The sequence below is a fragment of the Notothenia rossii genome (assembly GCF_949606895.1).
Source record: "Notothenia rossii genome assembly, chromosome: 2".
Classification (NCBI taxonomy): Eukaryota; Metazoa; Chordata; class Actinopteri; order Perciformes; family Nototheniidae; genus Notothenia; species Notothenia rossii.
The window spans coordinates 85083801-85103920 of NC_136904.1; the positions used below are offsets into that span (position 1 = coordinate 85083801).

Sequence of the window (20120 nt, forward strand, 5' to 3'; positions counted from 1 at the left end):
AAAAGAAGACTGCCAGTTATCAAACAGCGGGTGTTTCTCAATGTCGAGGAAGGCTGCTCCAGAGCCACTATTTCAAGCATACTACATCATCGAGTGCCGCCGAAGGACTGTTCCAATGTCCAGCATACTTGGAATTCTACAGAGGTCGGCGTACTTCGTGGCGTACTTCGTGGCGTACTTCGTGGCGTACTTCGTGGCGTACTTCGTGGCGTACTTCGTGGCGTACTTCGTGGCGTACTTTGTGGCGTACTTCGTGGCGTACTTCGTGGAGGCGTAAATTTCGAGGCTGCACATGTGTAGACTCTGCGGTCTTAAAATCCCCAAAATGCTTTGCGCAAGGACAAATTTCCAAATCTTTGGCGGAAATCGCGCTCCCTTTAAGGCGGGGCTTCGCATATGACGCACACCTGCACACCTGTTAGCCTGTTCCACCATTCTTCGTTTTCCGAGGCTAGGAAGGATTCTTGCCTCGCTTCTGAAGGACCTGACTCGGAAGACATGTGCTACCAAGCAAGCCTCCTCGACATTGAGAAACACCCAGGCAAACTGGCAGCAGCGTTTTTAGTGGCACTTAGGTTTCCCCATATAAAATGGGATATATACAGTATGTTCTATATATTAATTATAATAAATAAAATTGAAACAATGAAGAACATGGATTATACTCATTAGAAATGTCAATGATGGGTAATAAGAGAATCTTTTAGACTTTGGTCAACATTGAATTATAACGCTACTCCTGGACTAAACCTATAGTTGTGTGGGTTTGCATTCGCTCACCTGTCTCTGTACTCTTGGAGACGCTGTGTGCAGCAGAGAAAACAGGTCCTGCATGAGCGTTAGCTGCTGAGCTAGGTACTGGCGGCCGACGTTGGAGCCGCTCAGAGCCAGGACCATGGACAGCAGCTCGAAGCAGTAGGCGTCTGACGAGGCGTCATCGTCACTGGGCTGAGAGTTAGCGTTCTCTTTGCTGGAGATGGCGTGTTCCCACTCCTCCCTCACCCGGGTGGCCTCCATACGGATGGCTTGGACGATGTGCGCACACACCTGGAAATAAATACAGTTCATGTAAAAAGGGCTGAGATTATAATATCACAGTAAATGGGTTAAAAAAACTGACTTATTACCTGTTTCTGGAGGTTGGTGAGTTTACTCCTGCTGAAAATGATTCCCACCATGTGCTCTTTAAGGTCTGCGTCAGATGGTACCTGGTCATAAAGAATGTAGGTGTAAGATGTCAGATTGAAGGTAAGTAAATATTTGAGTCACACAGTACAGGTAAACTGCCATGGTGCAGACCTTGTCTTCTCCCTCAGGTGATGAAAGAAGGTTTTTCTCCTCCTGCTCTGGAGTTGGCTCTGCATCGCCACAGATAAGTTTCCCAAAGACCTACAACAAAGTAAACAACAACGTTTTTGAAAAGAGACTCCAGTGGTTCCATAGGTGATTTATACGGAATTTGTATGAAGCTAGTTAGACAGACCTGTGATGTGATGAGGCGAAACACTCGGAGAGTCTCCGCCTCGCAGTTCTTCTGCTGGGCCATGCTGGCTGAGATCTGTCCGAGGATCTTGATGCTCTCGCCCTCTTTCCAGCCGAGGACCTTCACCTGGCGCACTCTCAGTGTGTTCTCCGGACCCTTCAGTTCCAACTTGATCACATGATGATCCCCACCAGGAAGCTCACTCGTCACCCAGCCCATGTGACGGGCCTCGAGCTCGACCTTTGATGAAAAGGCACGGGGATGTTCAATATGTGCATGTGTAATCTATAATCTGTATATTGTATGTAGTGTATTCTAATGCTAGGTCAACAAGGTACACATTATTCATATGGAATAAAAATAATAAGAAGAAGAAAGTGAAAATACCTGTTTGATTCTGCAGAGGTCGTCGATTGCTTTACCACAGAGGAATGTGACGGATGTGACTTTGTTCTGTGGATATAACAGAGGAATATTAAACCTTTATAAACATATTATCATTAATTCCTACTTGGTCCTTACTTTGCATTCATACAATAGCAATGCTTCCGTTGCCCACTTACCCCGATGTCTCTGGAGTTGTCCACATGAACCGTCACATTAGTGGCGTTTATGCCTTTCACACAGCTGATGGTGATGCTCTTGGTTTTGTTCTTGTCCTCATCTCCAGATTCCCAGAAGGTCTCTGTGGAGCCGTCTGTGAGGCTGCCGATCATGGCAGGACGACTGGACGTCTTGATGTCCACGACACTGGTCAGATCCTTCAGACAGGTCACCAGGCAGAGATCCTGTTATCACACACACACTCAGGTTAGTGCATGTCATGCACATACAATAGTTGGTTTAATCCGTGTTGACAAACAGAATACAGATCTGATTTATAAGTAAGCAAGTCAGTGATTGGTTTCTTGCCTGGCTCATTGCTTCGTAGCCCGACTGCACGCTGATGTTGAAGCTCTCCTCGCTGTCACCATCATCTGACTTGGAAAGGATGTTGTTGATGTGATGGAAAACGTTGCTCTGGTGGAGGAACTGGTGGTCGGACTGCTTGAACTTCAAACTCCAGCACCTAAAAGAATAACCAGTATTAGTTGTGAGCAGGTTATCACCTCTCTTATCTGTCTGCCAGTAAATAGGATAAGATATATTTGCAAACATTTAGAAAGAAAGTTGTAATCTAGGAACCCAAAAAGGGCACAAGAGTATTATTCAGGGTTCATGCACTTTTTCACCAATGATTTTCAATGACTTCTCCAGGACCTTTACCTAATTTTCCATGACCAAAAAAATTACTCTTTCTCTGCGGTACCACTGAAAATGGTTTATTTTAACATGGAACAGGAAAATAAGGTCTGAAACATGTTGTCTAAAACAAATCAAATAGACTTACTAGCTTCTACACGCAAAGCAACTAAAATCTCTCACCAGCAAAATACCTCGTCAGTTAAATGCCATTTTACGATTCATTACAATACGATACAGTATTTATTATCATTATAGTATTACTATTTCAGCGATTAAATAAAATATAAATTATATTTGATGCAACTTTAGTTACATTTCCATGACTTTTCCAAAACGTAGGGAAAAATATTGTTTTCCATAACTTTTCCAGGGCCTGGAATTAGCATTTTGTATTTCCATGACTTTTCCAGGTTTTTAATGACCGTAAGAACCCTGATTATTGAGGACAATATAAAGATATTATTGTTAAAGCTTGAAAGTTTGAAATTAATAAAAAATAGTGATTTCAGTCAAATGTAATCTTAAACTTTGTATGTTTGTCTCTATTTTTGGCAAATGAGGCGATGGTTTACCAGGTTGACTATACACAATATAGTCATATGTGTATTAGTAACATGATATCAATATTTCAGTTTTTAGATGTCACAGTAATCATAAGTACCAGCTTATCACAACACCCCTAAAATATAGTAAGTAAACATCGAAATCAGTCCATCTAGAAATGTTGATTTGTGTGTTCATCATTTTTCAATCAATCAGGAAGTATACCTCAGTGCCATCTGCTGAAGTGAGCTGCCACTAGGAAGTGACATCATGAGGTCAGAGATGGTCTGCAGGAGGCGGTGGAAGGAGTGGGGGAGGGGATGAGCTGCCTCCCCGGCGATAACAATGTCTGACAGAGGATGTTCACAAACGCCAAGGTCTCTCTCCTGTAGGGTGAAGATGTGCACAATCAGAAGATGTAACAACAAAACAAAAGTAATGCTGCAGGTTGTTTTTGTCATTTAACCACTAATTACTGTGAGGGAATCATTCTTCATTACTCCTAAGATATTTAACCTTATTGCCTGTTGACGCTTACGACCAAACCCTGGCTCTGTTATCTCTCTTAAGGAATGGGAGGTTCCAGCTATCTTGATAAACCAGTTCAACTCTCAGTCACGAAATGGTTTACGGCTGTGGGAACGATCGCTTTCTAGGCTCCACAGATGTTTACCCCTCCCCCAATATGCTGGTTAACTCTCTGTAAACTAGTTAAAAGGTCTATGGAGAGATAGGCTGATCAGAATGGACATGGCAACCCACCCGTGCAGTCAGAACCTTTTGCTGCTGTGACTTGTGATATGAATTCTCCGGCCGTTTGACTTGTAATAAACATCAGTGTTTGACATCAAAGCTCCAGCTCTCCTCGTGTCTCTCTGAGTCCTGACTCTCCATTGCTGCAGAAGTGTCCCTTACAATTACCTGTTCCACATTTTCTTGCTTCCCCTTGTTCTCCTCGTCTTCGTCGTCCTCAGGTTCATACGGCGATGGGGTGAGAGATGCTACAAAATGCCAGAGGATGTCGTGCAGGGAGGTGGTCTGGATCACATTGCACAGCAGCCAGTTGAATGCCTGACACCAAGAGAAAAAAAACATACCAATTAGTCTTCTTAGGATCCATAAACGATCTTGAGTCCAACTTGTCTATTAGCTAATTAAGTACAAGTGTAATTGATTAACTATTGACAACTTAAAACGAATTGCCTATTGCACTGATTCCCTGCTGGAGAGGGAACAACAATGAATACAAAGTAAATTGGAGATTCAGAGAAATATAGCAGCGTGTACCTCCATGGCAAACACCCTGCAGGCAGACTTCCTCAATGCGTGCCTCATGGCCACTTCCAGGCCCTCCAGGTCATGGTGCTGGATGACGAAAGCCAGAACAGGCCACTGGAAGTTCCTCTCCCCCTTACTGAGGGAGCCGTGGGCCGAGATCAGCCTGGACAGCTCAGGAGACGGGTGTCGTAACAGGGAAGATCCCACCTCTGTGTGGGGGGGCAGAGCAGGTTAGTGTTGATGCTGTAAATCACTTATCATCAGTATTAGTTCTCTCATGGTCAAGTGTGTTTACCTGCATCACCACTATGGACCCTGCGTCTGGGAACAGCTTTGACCCGAGCTGGAGAGGGCGAGTGCTGCTTGTCATACTCGGATGCTACGACTGAGTAAGACCTCTGAAAGACTGTCCGTTTAGCCGTATCGCTGTCTACGATCGGACTGGTCTCGAGACTAAGAAAAGAGAAATGAAAGACAGAAATAGACACGGTGATATGCCTTTAACACAAAGACCATAAGTGCACAACTTAGAAACACTCATTTCATACCACAGTTTTCTTTGCTTGACAAAAACTATTTACTGGAGAATGGAGCAGCCAGGCTCTTTGCACTGTGCAATTAGTGTGATCATGATAAGGAGGCAAACTAAATGCTTGCTGTCAAGTTGAGGGAAAACAAGAGTCAAAGAACTAGCTATTAACAGAGAGTATATATGCATGACAATAAGGCATTATCTGCTCTAAGCATGGTAAAACAAAATCATATTATCTGCATTAATGATGGACTTTGGACTAAGATGCGTTACCTGGGGGGCATTGACTTCATGTTGTTCTCTGGTTCCTCGAACACATTTGGGCAGGCATCAGGTGTGACTGAAATATAAGGTGCAGGAACAGATGTTGAGCGCAGATACCTCATCTCATCTTGGAAAAGGTTTTCGTCTTGGTAGGCGCCAAAGTTCTCAGTGTGTTGCCTGAATGAATGAGAGGAAAGTGAGAGGGACTCAAATCATTATGCGAGCATGTGTTACTGTAGGGTTTTCTTATCTATATATAAAACAAGCGAGCTATTATCTACCTAGCTAGTGTCTGAAGGTAGAGGCAGCCAATTTTATTGGGGACTTCGTCCGACACGCCCTCCTTGAGGCTGGGGAGCAGCTGGGAGTGCATGGGTCTGGTCGGGTGGTGGCACAGCATGCTGGGCTCGGCAGCGCTGCTGAGGGACAGCAGGAACAGAGCGTTTGCCCGAATCACCTGGTGGGCCTCCATAGTGGGCAGGGCCCTTGGAGTCTTCACCTGCAAGGGTTTCTTCCTGGATTGCTTCACCTGGTAGAAACATGTAGATTAGTTTTGATAATCTAAAAGAGTCAGTAAGATACAAAAGGCTGATGGGGTTTCAGGAACAGAGGGAAACACATTTAAAAAAGGTATAGTTCAGATTGATGGAGTGTAGTTGAATGAGGTATGTATACATGGTCAGCGTATTACCTACAGAAGAGGGCAGTCGCTTCAACCCAAGTGCAACAAAATACATTTTAGACCCCTAAAAGAAAGGCCTACCATAAAATGTAATATAAAAAAAAGTATTCTAAATATACCGTACACTTAAATGTTATAAAATGTTTTGGATGGGCCTCTCTTTCAGTTGGCAAAAATACGCCCATTCCACAGAAGTGAATTGCTTTGTGCTTCCCCCAACTCATAGCATGCCAATCGCCATCTACTAAAGACTATGAATAAGGACCTTATACCACCTCACTTCAAATAAACTGCACTATTTCGGCACTCAAACCTTGAAAAAGTAGGATACCTTTTCCCTGGCGGCAGTCTGTTTCTCTCTCAGGTACTTTTCCCGACAGCGATCACACACCAGGTACCAGGTGCTGCCTCCTATGCCTCCGTCTCCACAGTTCCCAGCCCAACCACCACAGAAGTGGCCAATGCTGTTATAGCCTTGGCCTCCAGCATAGCGGCCACAACCTGCCACGGAAAGATCAAGGTAAGATGTTTAAGACCCAGAGTACATTTTGGAAAAGATATATAATGACTGATGCCCTTAGAAAAAAACAACACAACTGTAACCAGAACTTCTGTTTTCTAACCTGGGTGAGCCTGTCTCATATGGTATGTGACGGGGTAAGGGTGAGACTCCCCGCACAGCTCACAGATGGTGTCTTTCTCCGGTCCTCCCATAGCCAGCTGTGCCATCTCTCCAAACAGATTTCCTCTTGGGCGCACATCTGCCTTGTCCCTCTTCTTCTTCTCCTTCTTTGTCTTCTTACCGTCTTTCTCATGTTCCTTCCTTTTAAGGATGGCACTTGACCCTGGGCTTGGGAAGATCATGTTCTGTGTCGCTGCATTGATGGTGGCCAAAGAAATGTCCTCCCAAAATGAGACCAGATGTTGTAACGTTAACGGTAGGATTGACTTTACCCTCATGACAGGATGAGAAGTCGTCTCATAGGAGGCAGCATCTCCTTTCCCCTCCTCACACTTTTCTGGCAGTGGAGGTTCTTTCAGCATGGACAGCACCTTGTTTTTGTTGATGCTTCCCATTTTGGAGATGTCTGGGCCATGTGGGGAAATATTAAACATGTTAAGTGCAGAAGAAATCTCTAAGGAGTGGCGGTTCTTTAGCTTGTTCTCCTTCTCCTCAGCACCCTGTCCTCCCAGGGAGTTGCGGATGGGGGCGTGCTCTTTGGTTAAATCTGGGTTGAACTTGAGGAAGGACGAGCAGGCCATGGCATCGTGGACAATACCTTCATGCCACAGAAATGCTGCATAGACTGCTCGTGAACATTCAGCCACAGAGGGCGACATGGCCTGTTTGGCCGGCTCCGTGGCCCTCGATGCAGTCTCGCCTTTAAACAGAGGCCCAGATTTGTCCTTTTTAGGGCGCGCGTGGCGACTGGAGGTTTTGCGACTGACCTTGGGTGAAGCCCTGAGCTCTACTTCCTCTTTGACCGGAGCTTTGCCAATGCTGAAGTGCACCTTGTCTGACCCATTCTCAGAATTTTGAGCCTCCCCGTTCTCATCATTGCCATCCTCTGAGAGGAGAGCGCTAGAGGTGCACACCTCCACCACCTCACTGTGGAGGTTCTCCTGGGTCACATGTGGAGAAGGAACACGGTTCTCTGTGTTACTAATCACCTCTTGGTTTGGGTCTTGGTTTGGGTCTTGGTTTGGGTCTTGGTTTGGATCTTGGTTTGGATCTTGGTTTGGATCTTGGTTTGGATCTTTAGGAGACAGTTTAGGTTTGGGAGAGGTCGACCTGCCTCTCAGTGGCTCTGTAAGTGGAACCTTCTTCTTTCTGAGTGTGTCCGGGTCCAGAGTGTAGGAATCTGATTTGGACCTCTCCCTAGGAGGGTCTAGGCGGGCTTTGGAGGAAGGTGAGAGGTTCTTGTCATGGTTGGCCGAAGACGAGTGCTGGGAAGAGATGCTGGAGGGACTGGACCGGCCTGAGGAGGATACACCCTTCTGTTTGGGAGAGGAGGAGCGAGAGCCTGGGTTTGGGGACTCGGCCCGAAGTCCTGGGGTCCTACCGTCTGCCTTCAGAGCCTGCAGAGTGTTGTGATTGGGCGAGTGGGAGCGGCTGTGAGAGTCTGACCTCAGTTTGGCCGTATCTGACCGCAGGATGAGGGCTTCGCTGGCAGAGAGCGCCTCCCCCGTCTTGCTCCTGCTCTGTTCGGACGAGCGGCCCCCCCGACCCTCCTGTTTGGGAGAGCGATTCTCCTGCCGGTGTTTGGAGGCCGGGGACATTGGCCGTGCACCGGGCATCAGGTTCCCTCTTTCACCTAGACATTAATAATGCAAACACGGTTACGACACAAAAGAGGACTGAACACTAAATCTGTGTTATGAGTGCTCCCAAATAATCCTAAGCACATTTGAAATCCGAGTGGAGAAGTATGTAATGTTAAAGTATAAGATAAAATGCAATGAGGGGCAGAATGACAGACAATGTAAGTCCAGAAGGGTGAATGATGTAATTCCTTGTAAAGCACATGATTGTACTTGCTTTGTGTTTCTCCAGCATCTTTTTTCTGTCTATGAATGTTCCAGACAAACTCTGATATGAATGATAAGAAGTGGACCATGGGAAAGCTGATGAAAGATGGATTCCAGCCCAGTCCTTGGACCAATTCTACTAATATTGGATCTAGCTTTAGACTTTTAATATCAAGTCAATACTATTTAAGGACAACCTATTTTAAAACTAAACTCTAAATGCAAGCTCGTATGTTTTTGTTTGGCCATGTCCTATTGAGGGTCACAGCTTTTAAGGTTGACACTAACACAGATGAAAGATGTTTTGTCAGCATAGAGACACTCTGGTGTTTCTACCCACCCCTCTGTCCAGTCTGAGGGAGGCATGCTGTGATTACCCACCCTTTTGCCTTAGAGCGAGAGATGAGAGAGCAGTACCATGCCCAGCCACCGACACATTGCTTTTGCGCACTAGCTCGCGAGAAGCAAGGCGGCGTGATGAATCATCTACAGCGGAAAACAGTGGAGCAGGTAAACAAGGAGGGCATGACACGCAAGGGGGGCCACCACAGAGAGGAAGAAAGAAAGCACATAGAGGCAATGTCGTCAAGTTGAGAAGGTGAAAGAGAAAAACATGTTAGAGTGATGGGAAGATCGACAGGTAGGTAGAGGAACATAGAGAGCAACACTTACACAGAGAGAAAAGAAGTAACAGAGCCCTGGAGGTGTCATAGCTCTTCATCTGTACCTTTATATGCCTTGTATAGAACATAGGTGATCCATAGGGAGAGTGAAGGGTATATGCACAACAAGACGACAGGATCAGGATTATACATCACCTGCATGTTATGAATGTATGCACACAAATGAAAATGTCTTTTTCCAGACACCTCCGGAGCTCCGTAAGAAATGGTAAGTAGTAAGTAAGTAGCAATACAATCGGACAAAGAGCTACACAGACAGAAAAAAGGTTATAAACAGATCATTGGGATCCCTTTCTTAGCTAAGCGTTATATTACATTTTGGAATTTTCTATTTGAACTAACCAGTGCGAGTGAAAGCTATTGTATGTATTATTTGAAATATTAATTAATGGCTGGTTTGAATTGTTACATTTGCAGTGAAGCCTTGGGCTCGTTGAGACGGAGAATGAAATAAGTTGTTTTTTTAAGGATGGAAAATGCAGATCTGAAGCAGTGAGGAAGATGAGGAGGAAAATAATTAAAAAAAGCTGATTTAACAAGATAGCAAGCAGAACAAAAAGCAAGTCAGCCTATCGCTTCAGCACAAGGCAAAAATATCCCTCAAGACATTCAGTCGAGTATTTAAGTTTGAAATCTTATCTCCAAAAACAAGTGAAAATACCTGTCCATGCATATTATTGAAAGGCAGGATCGCATCATTTGTTTTTTATAAGCAAGATTTAAACGTTAAATAACAGACATGTTGGCTTGTTGGGGATATTTCTGCAGCCTAGAACATAACTGCACTGTTATGCGTCACACATCGCTGCTGCCCTCCCCAGAAAACACATCAAATAGAATGAATACCGAACAAAATCAGGAAAGCAAAAGCTAGGAGGGTAAGGACCAACACCTGTGCAAGCAAGCGCTGTCAGAAAGCAGGACAGACTTACTCAGAAGCTGTGGTTGTGGCTGAGACAGATGGGAGGGGGATTGTCCAAACACAAATGGGCTGTGGACAAGGGAGGAGGAGGGAGGAGGTTGGGCGGCTTGCTCAAATACGGAGGAAGAGGGAGCTTCTGAGAGGAAGGGCCCAGACTGAATGGTATTCAGTATGGCACTCAACCGGTCACCTGCAAACATGGAGACAGAGGATGGGGGAAAAACTACAGCTTATACTAGGGTTTGAGGTTTCCAAAGAGGGGCAGGGTCATTCAGAGTTTACTTTGTATCAGTCATTCAGTTATCTCTCAGGACGCAACATATGTGCGAAATGGGAGGAGCTGCCGTGGTCAAAGAAGTATGCTTGTTTTCCTTCTATGGAAGAAGATTGGCAGGAGCACTTCCAAGACTTGGATTGGTATCCAAAAAGGTGGGACACGGGTCGAGAATCATCTGGTAAGACTTTGTGATATAAAAGTCGAAAAAGTATAAGTCAAGGTCGATAAAAAATAGGGGGGAAGGGAGAAATGAACTACAACTCCCAATAAACTTTTGGAATTACATTTGCAAGATATAGGTTTTTAAATGACAAAAGAAGGAGACTTTGGAAACTTTAGACGGTCACAATGACACTACTGATTTCCTCAAGATATGAATAGCTGTTTGTATTGGGCAAAACAAGCGTAGAAGATACCTAAAGGAATTTTGTCAGATTAATGCAAAAGATGGGTCCGCCAAATAAAACATGTTCCTTACGTTGAAGCAGACATATTTAATTTAGCTTCTGTGCTTTTCCTTATAAACAAATACTATTTTTCAATTGTTTGTACGCATTGTTGACATCATTACCGTTCAAAGAGTGGCTCCTCCCATTTTGCAATTTTATTTGGGGAAATTATTTATAAAAGGGAGGGGCATGAATTCATTTTAAGTCACTGTTTGGAAAAAGTGTGTTTCCTCTTCATAAGTTCCAAGAACATGGGAGAAATGTGAGCTTCCTCCATATACTGTCTATTGAGCTGACACTGAAACAGTAACCATTCAAAAGCTCCTGACACTACTGAGTAGCGCTGTCGTTTTTGAACTGGCAATTTCATCAATCGTAGGAGCTGGAAATGGGAGGGTGCTTGGGTGAAGGCGGGATGGGGAAATGAACCTCCATGGCTGAATGTTGAAGCCGGAGAGACCTGTCAATAAGGTTGAATTGCTCAAAGAGCTTTGCCACACATCCATTAAGCTGACCAGTGTGAAGGTGATCTATCTATAATGCTGTCTCAACGCGTGAGCGGGGGCGATCACCTTGACATTGCATCTGGTAGCAAGCTGTAGACAGGGCACAGGATACATGTGCTTGCCCACACACATTTGTGAGGTTTCATAATGAAAAGACACAGCACTTTATGGCCTTATTCTGTAGTGAATGCAAAAACGTGTCACTCAAATGGGATAGAGTTGTGTTTATTCAATTGACTTCTTTTATACTTCATCCCAATAATGCATTCAGAAAGCCAAGCGAGAATGCAACCAAGAAGCATTTGAGACAGATTGCTCAAACAACCTCGGAAAAGTTGGCGTTAAAAAGAAGAAAGATAAAGTGTAAATCCATCTATCCCTCCATGTAGCCACACAAAGCTGATACATAGCCAAAGAGACACTGAAATGATGCATCTAGTTGAATTAAAGCAACAGGAAAATGTGCATAGAAGGCTTAACAGCATGTTAACAGCACCAGAACAATAACTTTGTGTTATCTGAACAACCATGCTTCTCTGATTAGAGTCAGGTCAGGCTCCTCTTTCCAGCAGAGAGGAAGAGGTAAGCCATTGAAAGACAATTGACAAAGCATCAGCATTATGTTCAGTCAGAAAAGACACAGACACATCGGGGCAGACGTGTTTTGATGGAGTAGCGGATCGGAGGAGTTCATTCAGGTGATTCTTTAGTAATCAACCTTATTTAGGAAAACAAGGCTTTCGTAAATAATGAAATGTTTTCAAAGTGACTAAATTAAGGCAATACAGAAAGCGTAAAGGATAAAGATCACAGACACAGTCTAACTTGTCAGAGCCCAGAGAGGTCAAAATGAACAGAAGCACACCGACTGGCCCATGCAAAAAGACACAGGCATGTTATGCCCCACATCGCAGATATTTAAGGCATAAAATAGCAGCAAGAAACACAATAAAAAGCATGCAGAAATAAGAGATGATAGATCGGGGATTGGTGGAGATTTTAAGGAGAATGACCCATACAAGATCACATACCTATTAAATGTGCCGTCAGATATTGTGGAGATCAAGTGATTTTTGATAGGATTTGATATTGTGAAATAATTGCATGACGTAAAATGGTGAAAATATCTAGAAATATACAACTAAAATGGGTTAGTGCATGGAAGAACTTGTAAAAAAAAAGTCTTAGATCAAAGCATGGGGAAAAGTCAGATAAGAGTATCTCAGAATAAAGCAGGGAATAAGGAAGAAAAAAGGTGCAGAGTGAAGTCAGAGGTGAGGTTTACTTTAGTAATAACAAAACATCCAAAACAAAAAAAGTATTTGACTCGAACCTGAGGACTCAAAATATCCCAATTGAAATGTGCAGCATAAAGCAAAGTGGATGTGAAAGCAATGTGAGATGCAGATTAAGGATTTGTTAAAGAAAATGATTTTGTTTAAAAATAAAAAGTTGACCTTACCTTTGTTGTTGGAGATGCCGTAGTCAAAGCCCTGCGCTCCGTTTGAAGCTGCGGCTCTGTTGAAGGCCTGCACAGAGAAAGGGCTGGGAGGAGGGGTCTGGGCCCCTTGCTCAAGCAGTGCTTGTTCTAAAAAAAAGGAACAGATTCAATGATGTCATCTTATTATTTATCACATTTTGAGGTTTGAACATTTCCCTCCAATGAGTGTGACTTACCGTCCTCGTGGCGAAGGTACTGATTCCCACCGCGGTCTCTGGCCAATGACCAGGCCTCGCCTTCATCGCTCTCACAGAACTCCACTACACTGTTCTTATCCAGCTGCACCCAGGTCCCCTCTGAGTTGACCACCTGATACACAAACAACACTCTTTATCCATACTCACACACTGAACACCATGTCACACACACAGTACATTTGCACACATGACACAAACTCTACAGTAGATCATTAACATGCAATTCATCTGCTTGACACGTACAAAAATCCACAGCAGTAGATCACATGAATTAGATTTTTTTTGCATCAGCAGACACTGCGGGACAAAACTGATGTAGCTCAAATAAAATACAAACTTACTCTAAGAAAGGGGTAGCTTATTGAAAGGTAAATGCATGAGGTTGTTTTGTCTCAATTCCCTGAAGTATTATCATTTTGAAAAAAGAAACAGACAGACGGAAGTATTAGTATGTGCAGTCTGCACCTCTCAGATCTCAGACAGGGCATTCCAGTACAGCTCAGAGAGGAAACTATTGAACAGCATGACACACCACAGCAGCCAATGAGAAGTCATATCCATTAGGGAGAGGAGGCCCCCCGACTCATCACCACGCAAACGACAATTTCAAAAGTACCAAAGTCATTGAAAGGATTGTTAGAAGTGCAAGAAAGACAAGGCACAGAAAAGGCTCCAGCATTTTGTGATCAGACTTCCACTGAGAAGACTCGGTGCAGCGGAGTATGACACCCTGAAACTGCAATGGATTCATAGACAGACTGAAATGAGTGAGTCAGGAAGCACGCAATGCTGCAGCCGCAGGAGTTGATAAGCCCTCAACGAGAGGAAAGATTCACAACACACACCCACACCCAGAAGCACCTGATGTATTTCCCTTAGAAAGAGAGGTTACATTCTTTACATTGACAATCATTTCAGTTTAGGACAAAGAGGAAACTCTGATTTATGAGAGTGAAGGCCAAAATGTACTCACATTAGCTATATTACATTATGTTATCCAAACAGACTGGTTTATTCAACTAGCCACAAAAAAAAAACACATTTCATTATTTGGGGTGAGTGCGTACCTCGCCTATGGCCTTGACCTTGTTGCCAAGAACTAACATTCCAATGGGGATACCCCTAAGGTTTGGGCAGCTTCTGATGTTGTGACCAGAGGGGCCGGTCTTCACTACCTTATAAAGCCCCGGGCCGCCGCCCTGCCCTGCCCTGTTCTGCACCCGAGAGGGGGCCTCGTGGGAAGGGCAGCTGCTCACCTCCTTTACGTTCTCCTCCGATTGGCCCCTGACCTCCTGCAAGAGGTGAGAGAATGGATTAGGGCCAAGGAACAAGAACAGGAGGAGGTTCAGACTGCTAAGTCCTAAGATACTGTGGTGAAGAGCCACTGGTAGAAGTATATGAACCAACGCTGTATCTATAAGTTAAATCTCAGACCCTATTAATTTTCTCCGATCAAGCTATTTAAGTGGATGTGTGACTTCATGGCCTTTAAGCAATGACATTTAACATGGCTTTCTTTGTGATAGTCAGTCGAGGAGATTGATAGCACTTTCATAATCAAATAAAAATGAAGCTATAGTCAGCAGCTGGTTATCTTAATTCAGCAAAAACAGCCATCTTTTATAAATTATTAATTTGATCTCATATTAAAAAGACATATTTTATGAACATGAACCGTATCTTAAATCTACTTGTTACTCTTTCTAAAAAGAATATATAGTCCAAGCCACAACCTGAAATTGTAACACTTCAGTTTTTTCATATATTAATCGAACAAGATATAATATCGTGCCGATTGGTTTAATTTATAAGTGCTGGTGGATTTTGTTACATGCAACCTTTATGCTAAGCTAAGCTAACGGGCTGCATGTTTATAGTTTCAGTACAGACGTGACAATGGTATCAATCTTATCATGTAACTCTCAGCAGATAGGAAATAAGCATATTTCCCAACAGTTTAAAAGAATCCTTTAAACTCCTTTAAGAGACTAAGTCATGCTAAATGGAGATACTCTTGTTTTACAATTACAAGACATCACGTCATGATATAGATGGCTGAAAAACGATATGGACTTTCATCCTAAAGAGCAGTTAGTGATATTCCAAAAATACAATTATCACCCACATATTGAAAATGCATGTATGCTACATACATTTGAAAAGCTTCAAAATTGTAATGATGCAGTTAAATAACCAATAGGTAAGTACTTCAAACAGTCTATGGGGAGGCATGCTATGAAACACAAGGATACAGGACTATTGATGACAAGCCTTTCAAAACAAGGTCTCATGCAACAGACAGGACATTAGTACATTAAACCCCATGCAACACACAAGCTAAAGCAGTAATTACTTAAACAATGTGATCACTGCACTTGGTCTATGGGACAGTAGTAGCCACGGATACTATTACTGATACTGTGTCGTCAAAATAAAACAAAACAGACAACCATGCAACTGTGGACTGACCTCTTAAGCCTTATTGCAATACTTTGGGAAGACTACACAGTCACAAGGGGGTGACTAAAGTGACAGTTACATGATCAGCTATGGGGCAGTCAAGCTATGTGTCCCTTTTCCATACAACTCACCTGTGGCGGGAAAATAGTTAAGGGAGTCCATGACAAATAGCCGATATCCCTGACTCCTTGGCTAGCGTTAAAGACATTCTGAGCAACAGATCGTGAGACAGTCAAGAAACAGTAGACGACTCGAGGCAGGAGAGAAAACAGTATGGGGGAAGGCGCTTGTGTATTTTTTTTTGGAAGAGAGAACACTTTTTGGCTTGGCTCCTCTGCATTTCAGTATCAGAGCTTATTTGACAACAAGGAGAAGAGAGGACAGAATCTGATGGGCCAGTTAGTGAAATTGTGGAGCACCCAAAAAAGGGGCTAAAAGGACTGTAAATACATTCGTACACACTTAACAATAAGTGTAAGATCAAATGCATTACAAAAATATGTAAAACCCATTTGAAGGGGCAGGAAATGAAACTGAAAGTTCACTCCAAACACCATACGGTGGTTATTTACAAATCCATGACCATTTGAAATACACATAAGAGAAGAAACTTCCAAAAAAATTCCCCACTTGGATGATGTAGTGTGTCATGCTGTTCAGACAGAGACCTTACATGGAAGCCTCGAAGCACCTAAAGCATCCCAATCAGAGCAGTAGAGGTACAATTTCCCATTTAAACTTTTTGGTGACCAGTGATTGCTTCATGACAGAAAACCACCCGGATATTAACATATTTCAGATACTTCAGCTTTATATTCATGGGTCAAATGATCACATTCTATTTTGATTCTGTTGCATTTTTGGTCGTTTTTGTGCCATGGAGCAAAATGTAAGACAAACCCTTTTATTCACATGCTGTGCTTTGAGGTTGCTTATGAGTGAGGGGCAATGAGGGAAAGAGGACTGAACAGTGCAGACTAACCAACTTCACCACAGGATGAAATTGCTCTTTTTATACCTTTTACCTCATCTGTCATTTCTGCATTGGGGCTCGCATCAATGCACTAAACATAAACTAAAAGTGCTGTGTCCTGAAGACAAAGCGGTTACTCTATGGTCAACTGCTTTATGAGTATTGCATGCAAGCTCCCAGCTGCTGTTCCTTTGTACAGTGCGTTAGTCAAATTGTCATAGTCAGCATTGCTCATAGAGATGTTTCATGCAAGAGAACACCCCAAAAAGTATTAGATGTTTGGTTATTTGTTACTCTGATGAGGTTCTCAAAGCCACATGCTTCAAGTACATTTGGGGAGTAGGTGCCAAAAGCGAAGAGAATCTCTGAGCTTTTCCCCAAATGAACAGCACAGGAGCCTCTGTCATTATTAAAGTGCTCAGCAGGCCTTCTTCTACTTACGTCGGCTGGGACCAGTAGGCTCCGGCCCAGGTGCTGGTTAAAGGAGAGGCACCAGGCTTCAGTGTACCCGTTCATGCTGGGAACATACTTCTTTACTGTTTCATCATTGAGCCTGAGCCACACACCATCATCGTTATGGATCTACGGGAAGACAAGCAGCAGAGAAGAGTCATGCCGTCCTGTTACTATGGAAACAGGGTAGACAGTGCCCTCACACACACACACACACACTTCTATAAACACAGACACACTCAACACTTCAGAGGTGGCAGAAAAGTCTTAAATCACATTAGATGGCAGAAAATGCAAGTGCATTTAAGACATTTAAGAAATGTCACTAGTGCTGCTACCAAAGGGAGGGAGTGCAGATGTTGTGCAAGACTGAAAGATATAATGACTATGTCTGCATTAAAGTGCTGTAATTTTATTTTGGAGTTATATGCATCACATCCTTTGGATTTATGTTGCACAACTTCGTATAGCGTCAAATGCCTTGCAAGAGTATGAAGCAAATTAAAGTTAAGAGCAACACATTTATACGCTTTGAAAGAAAGAAGTTATCATTATTTAGAGAGGTAATAACACATAATACACAGAAGCCACCAAGCAGGACTCAAAACTCCCTAGAAGTAGCATTCCAGACAAAAAAAATGTGAATAATAAAACACTAATAATAGTATCCTAACCGATTTAAAGAAGAAGCTACAAGGAAATAGAATAAAAGTGGAAGTGCTTCAGGTAGTATATGAAATTACTTATATTCTGCCTGGTCTAGAGTCAATTACCTCGTCAATGAAAGTGATGGTGCCATTGACATGCACTATGCCTATCTGTTCACTCTGCAGGGAGGGGTGACTACGCACACGCAGGCCTGCGCTGTCCTTGGACACAAATTTGCGGACCTGAGAGAAGCAGAGGGGAGATGGAGACTGTGAGCGGCAGGAGCAAAGAATAAAAAGAAAAAAAAGACAAGAAGTGCAGCAGGAGGAGAAAGAAGAGGCAGCAGGACAAGAGAGATTGCATGCTTCTACGCCCCCGGAGCCTGCTTCAAGTACACTCATACAAACAGCAGTATTCTAGGAGCTCTATTTTCAGCAGCACCAGTTTGAAAAGGTTTGTTTTAATCCTCCCATTAACATTCATACTGGTCCATGGAAAGCCACTGAACACACATTCAGAATGTATATACAGTACAGTGTTGTTTAAAGGCTCATAATGAAGCTTGTTTCCTTATTATAATATGCTTATAAGCAAGCAAATGCGTTTTTGCATATTCAACAAAGTAAAGAAACCTCGCACTTGAGTTCTCTTTTCTTTTTTTTTTAATCATCTGATGAATGCAAAGGAGGTCCAGCCCTGCTTTATTCTGCCAGGTTTTGATTACAAATATCTGCTTCCGTTTGTTTGTATTTGATGGGTGATTGCAAGCATGCATGCATTTATAGGTGTGTTCGTGTGCATGTTCATCCACATGGTTGGTTAATCAAAAGACAAAGCTCACCTTGTTTGGCTGAGGTTCAGCCTTTGGTTTGACCATCTGAGTTCCAGGTGGTATCATGCCTTTGGGAGGGTCTTTGACCTCTACCTCCATACCAGCATCTACAAGGACAGATTCACAGCTCATAGTAAAAAGACAGCGATTCTCTGTGCATTCGAAAAGGGCTTAAAAAAGGCTGCGTTATGTAAAGTGGCTTCTTGCTGTTTTGGGATAGTCATGACTGAGCCCTTTGATTTACTTTGTGGGAAATACTTTAGAGATCTACATTTCATTGACATACCTATTTCAATGCCGTCGATGGTGACATGGATGGTGTAGAGGCCGACTGCTCCGGGGGTCCAGTTGGCGCTGTAGGTTCCGTCAGTGTTTGCACGAATCAGCATGTTCTCACTGGGTCTGTGTGGGAAAGGATCAATAAGTAGATTGTATCTTACTGGAAAAAGCATTTTGTCTCTGCATTACCGCACTTACCTCTTTGGGGTGGGGGAAGCGAAGCGCAGCTCTTCAAATGAGTAGTTTTCATATGCCTACAAAAGACAAAGAGCGGAAGTATTAAGGTAAACAAAACAACATTTTGTACCTAGATGTAGTTCTTATTTTTTATAGAATAGGAAAGACAGTCCCTTAATCAAAACTCTACTTATAAACAGGTCTATAATTGAAATATCAGTCATCTTTGAATTATGTATCTATACGATTCATTCAGCCAGATTTGATTAAAAATGTTGAATTCTGTATTGCTCCCTCAATGACTGTTACTATGTGCATGTCCTCAGGTCAGCATGTATGCAACTAATCTGACAATTGCCCAGCAGCTCCCCCTTATGGAGCTTCTGCAGCCCTGCAAATGTAAACAAGTGAGGATACAAGTGAGTAATGATTCATGAACACAGGGCTGACCTTCATCATGGTAATAGCAATGTATCGAGCCTCTTTCACAATCATGGGCTCGTACGTGGCTTCCAGCTTGGGCATCGGCAAACCTCCGAAGGTAAGGTCAGGGCCAGAGGACGAAGGGGAGGAGCTTCCAGGGAGCCGCTGCAGCCTTTTCACATTCTCAGGGTGCATCGACTTCTTCTGTGACACAGGGACAGCCTTTACCTCCACCTGGAAATGTGAATTATAAGAAACAGAAGTCAGAGATTTGCTATAGAGTGGCGAAGTCCCGCCCATCTACTTCCGACCCATGGGACCTTATTTCGGAAAAATCATGTATTGAAGTCAATGGGGAGAGAAAGATTATCTTTCGATCCCGTTTGAATTGTGCCATGAATTACATATATGATGTTTGTCAATCTTAAAAAATTATTTCCATGTCAAAAAAGTCACAGTTTGTCGTAAAACTGTTGAAATATAAGACTATGAACAATACGCAACTAGAAAGACTACAAATCCCAGAATCCCGGTCCCGCATGCTGGCTCTCTTACGGAACCGACTAACTTGTGTGTACAGTATGTGCAGCTCTCAACATGCCCACACTTGTAGTGAGTTTCTCCTCGTTTAATACTTTTTGCCTCATTCTGAAAGAAAGAAGTGAAATTTGCCAACGCGACGGCCGTCTTGGTGTGTGGTGCGGTTTCACACACAAAAAAGTGTTACTTCACAGTTTTACGACATCATGTGTGTAATTCGTGGCACAATTCAAACGGGATCGAA

At 43.2% G+C, this 20120-nt stretch overlaps 1 protein-coding gene across 6 annotated transcripts in view; it reads right to left on the reverse strand.

Moving 5' to 3' along the window:
- mycbp2 (MYC binding protein 2) overlaps positions 1-20120 on the reverse strand; it is a 69196-nt gene that overhangs the window by 5755 nt on the left and 43321 nt on the right. For 3 of the 6 annotated variants that reach the window (XM_079666801.1, XM_079666802.1, XM_079666800.1), the window contains 25 exons: positions 19364-19570; positions 18935-18990; positions 18744-18859; positions 18467-18564; positions 17751-17867; positions 16966-17106; positions 14159-14383; positions 13071-13203; positions 12856-12981; positions 10172-10351; positions 6651-8342; positions 6359-6528; positions 5627-5874; positions 5355-5522; positions 4845-5002; positions 4559-4758; positions 4193-4342; positions 3497-3657; positions 2396-2552; positions 2047-2271; positions 1871-1936; positions 1484-1723; positions 1300-1389; positions 1128-1208; positions 781-1047 (listed from right to left, as the gene is read on the reverse strand). In XM_079666801.1, the coding sequence (XP_079522927.1) occupies positions 781-1047; positions 1128-1208; positions 1300-1389; positions 1484-1723; positions 1871-1936; positions 2047-2271; positions 2396-2552; positions 3497-3657; positions 4193-4342; positions 4559-4758; positions 4845-5002; positions 5355-5522; positions 5627-5874; positions 6359-6528; positions 6651-8342; positions 10172-10351; positions 12856-12981; positions 13071-13203; positions 14159-14383; positions 16966-17106; positions 17751-17867; positions 18467-18564; positions 18744-18859; positions 18935-18990; positions 19364-19570 (5472 nt within the window). The remainder of the gene's footprint in view (positions 1-780; positions 1048-1127; positions 1209-1299; positions 1390-1483; positions 1724-1870; positions 1937-2046; positions 2272-2395; positions 2553-3496; positions 3658-4192; positions 4343-4558; positions 4759-4844; positions 5003-5354; positions 5523-5626; positions 5875-6358; positions 6529-6650; positions 8343-10171; positions 10352-12855; positions 12982-13070; positions 13204-14158; positions 14384-16965; positions 17107-17750; positions 17868-18466; positions 18565-18743; positions 18860-18934; positions 18991-19363; positions 19571-20120) is intronic. The other 3 variants (XM_079666805.1, XM_079666804.1, XM_079666803.1) reach the window with 3 other exon arrangements.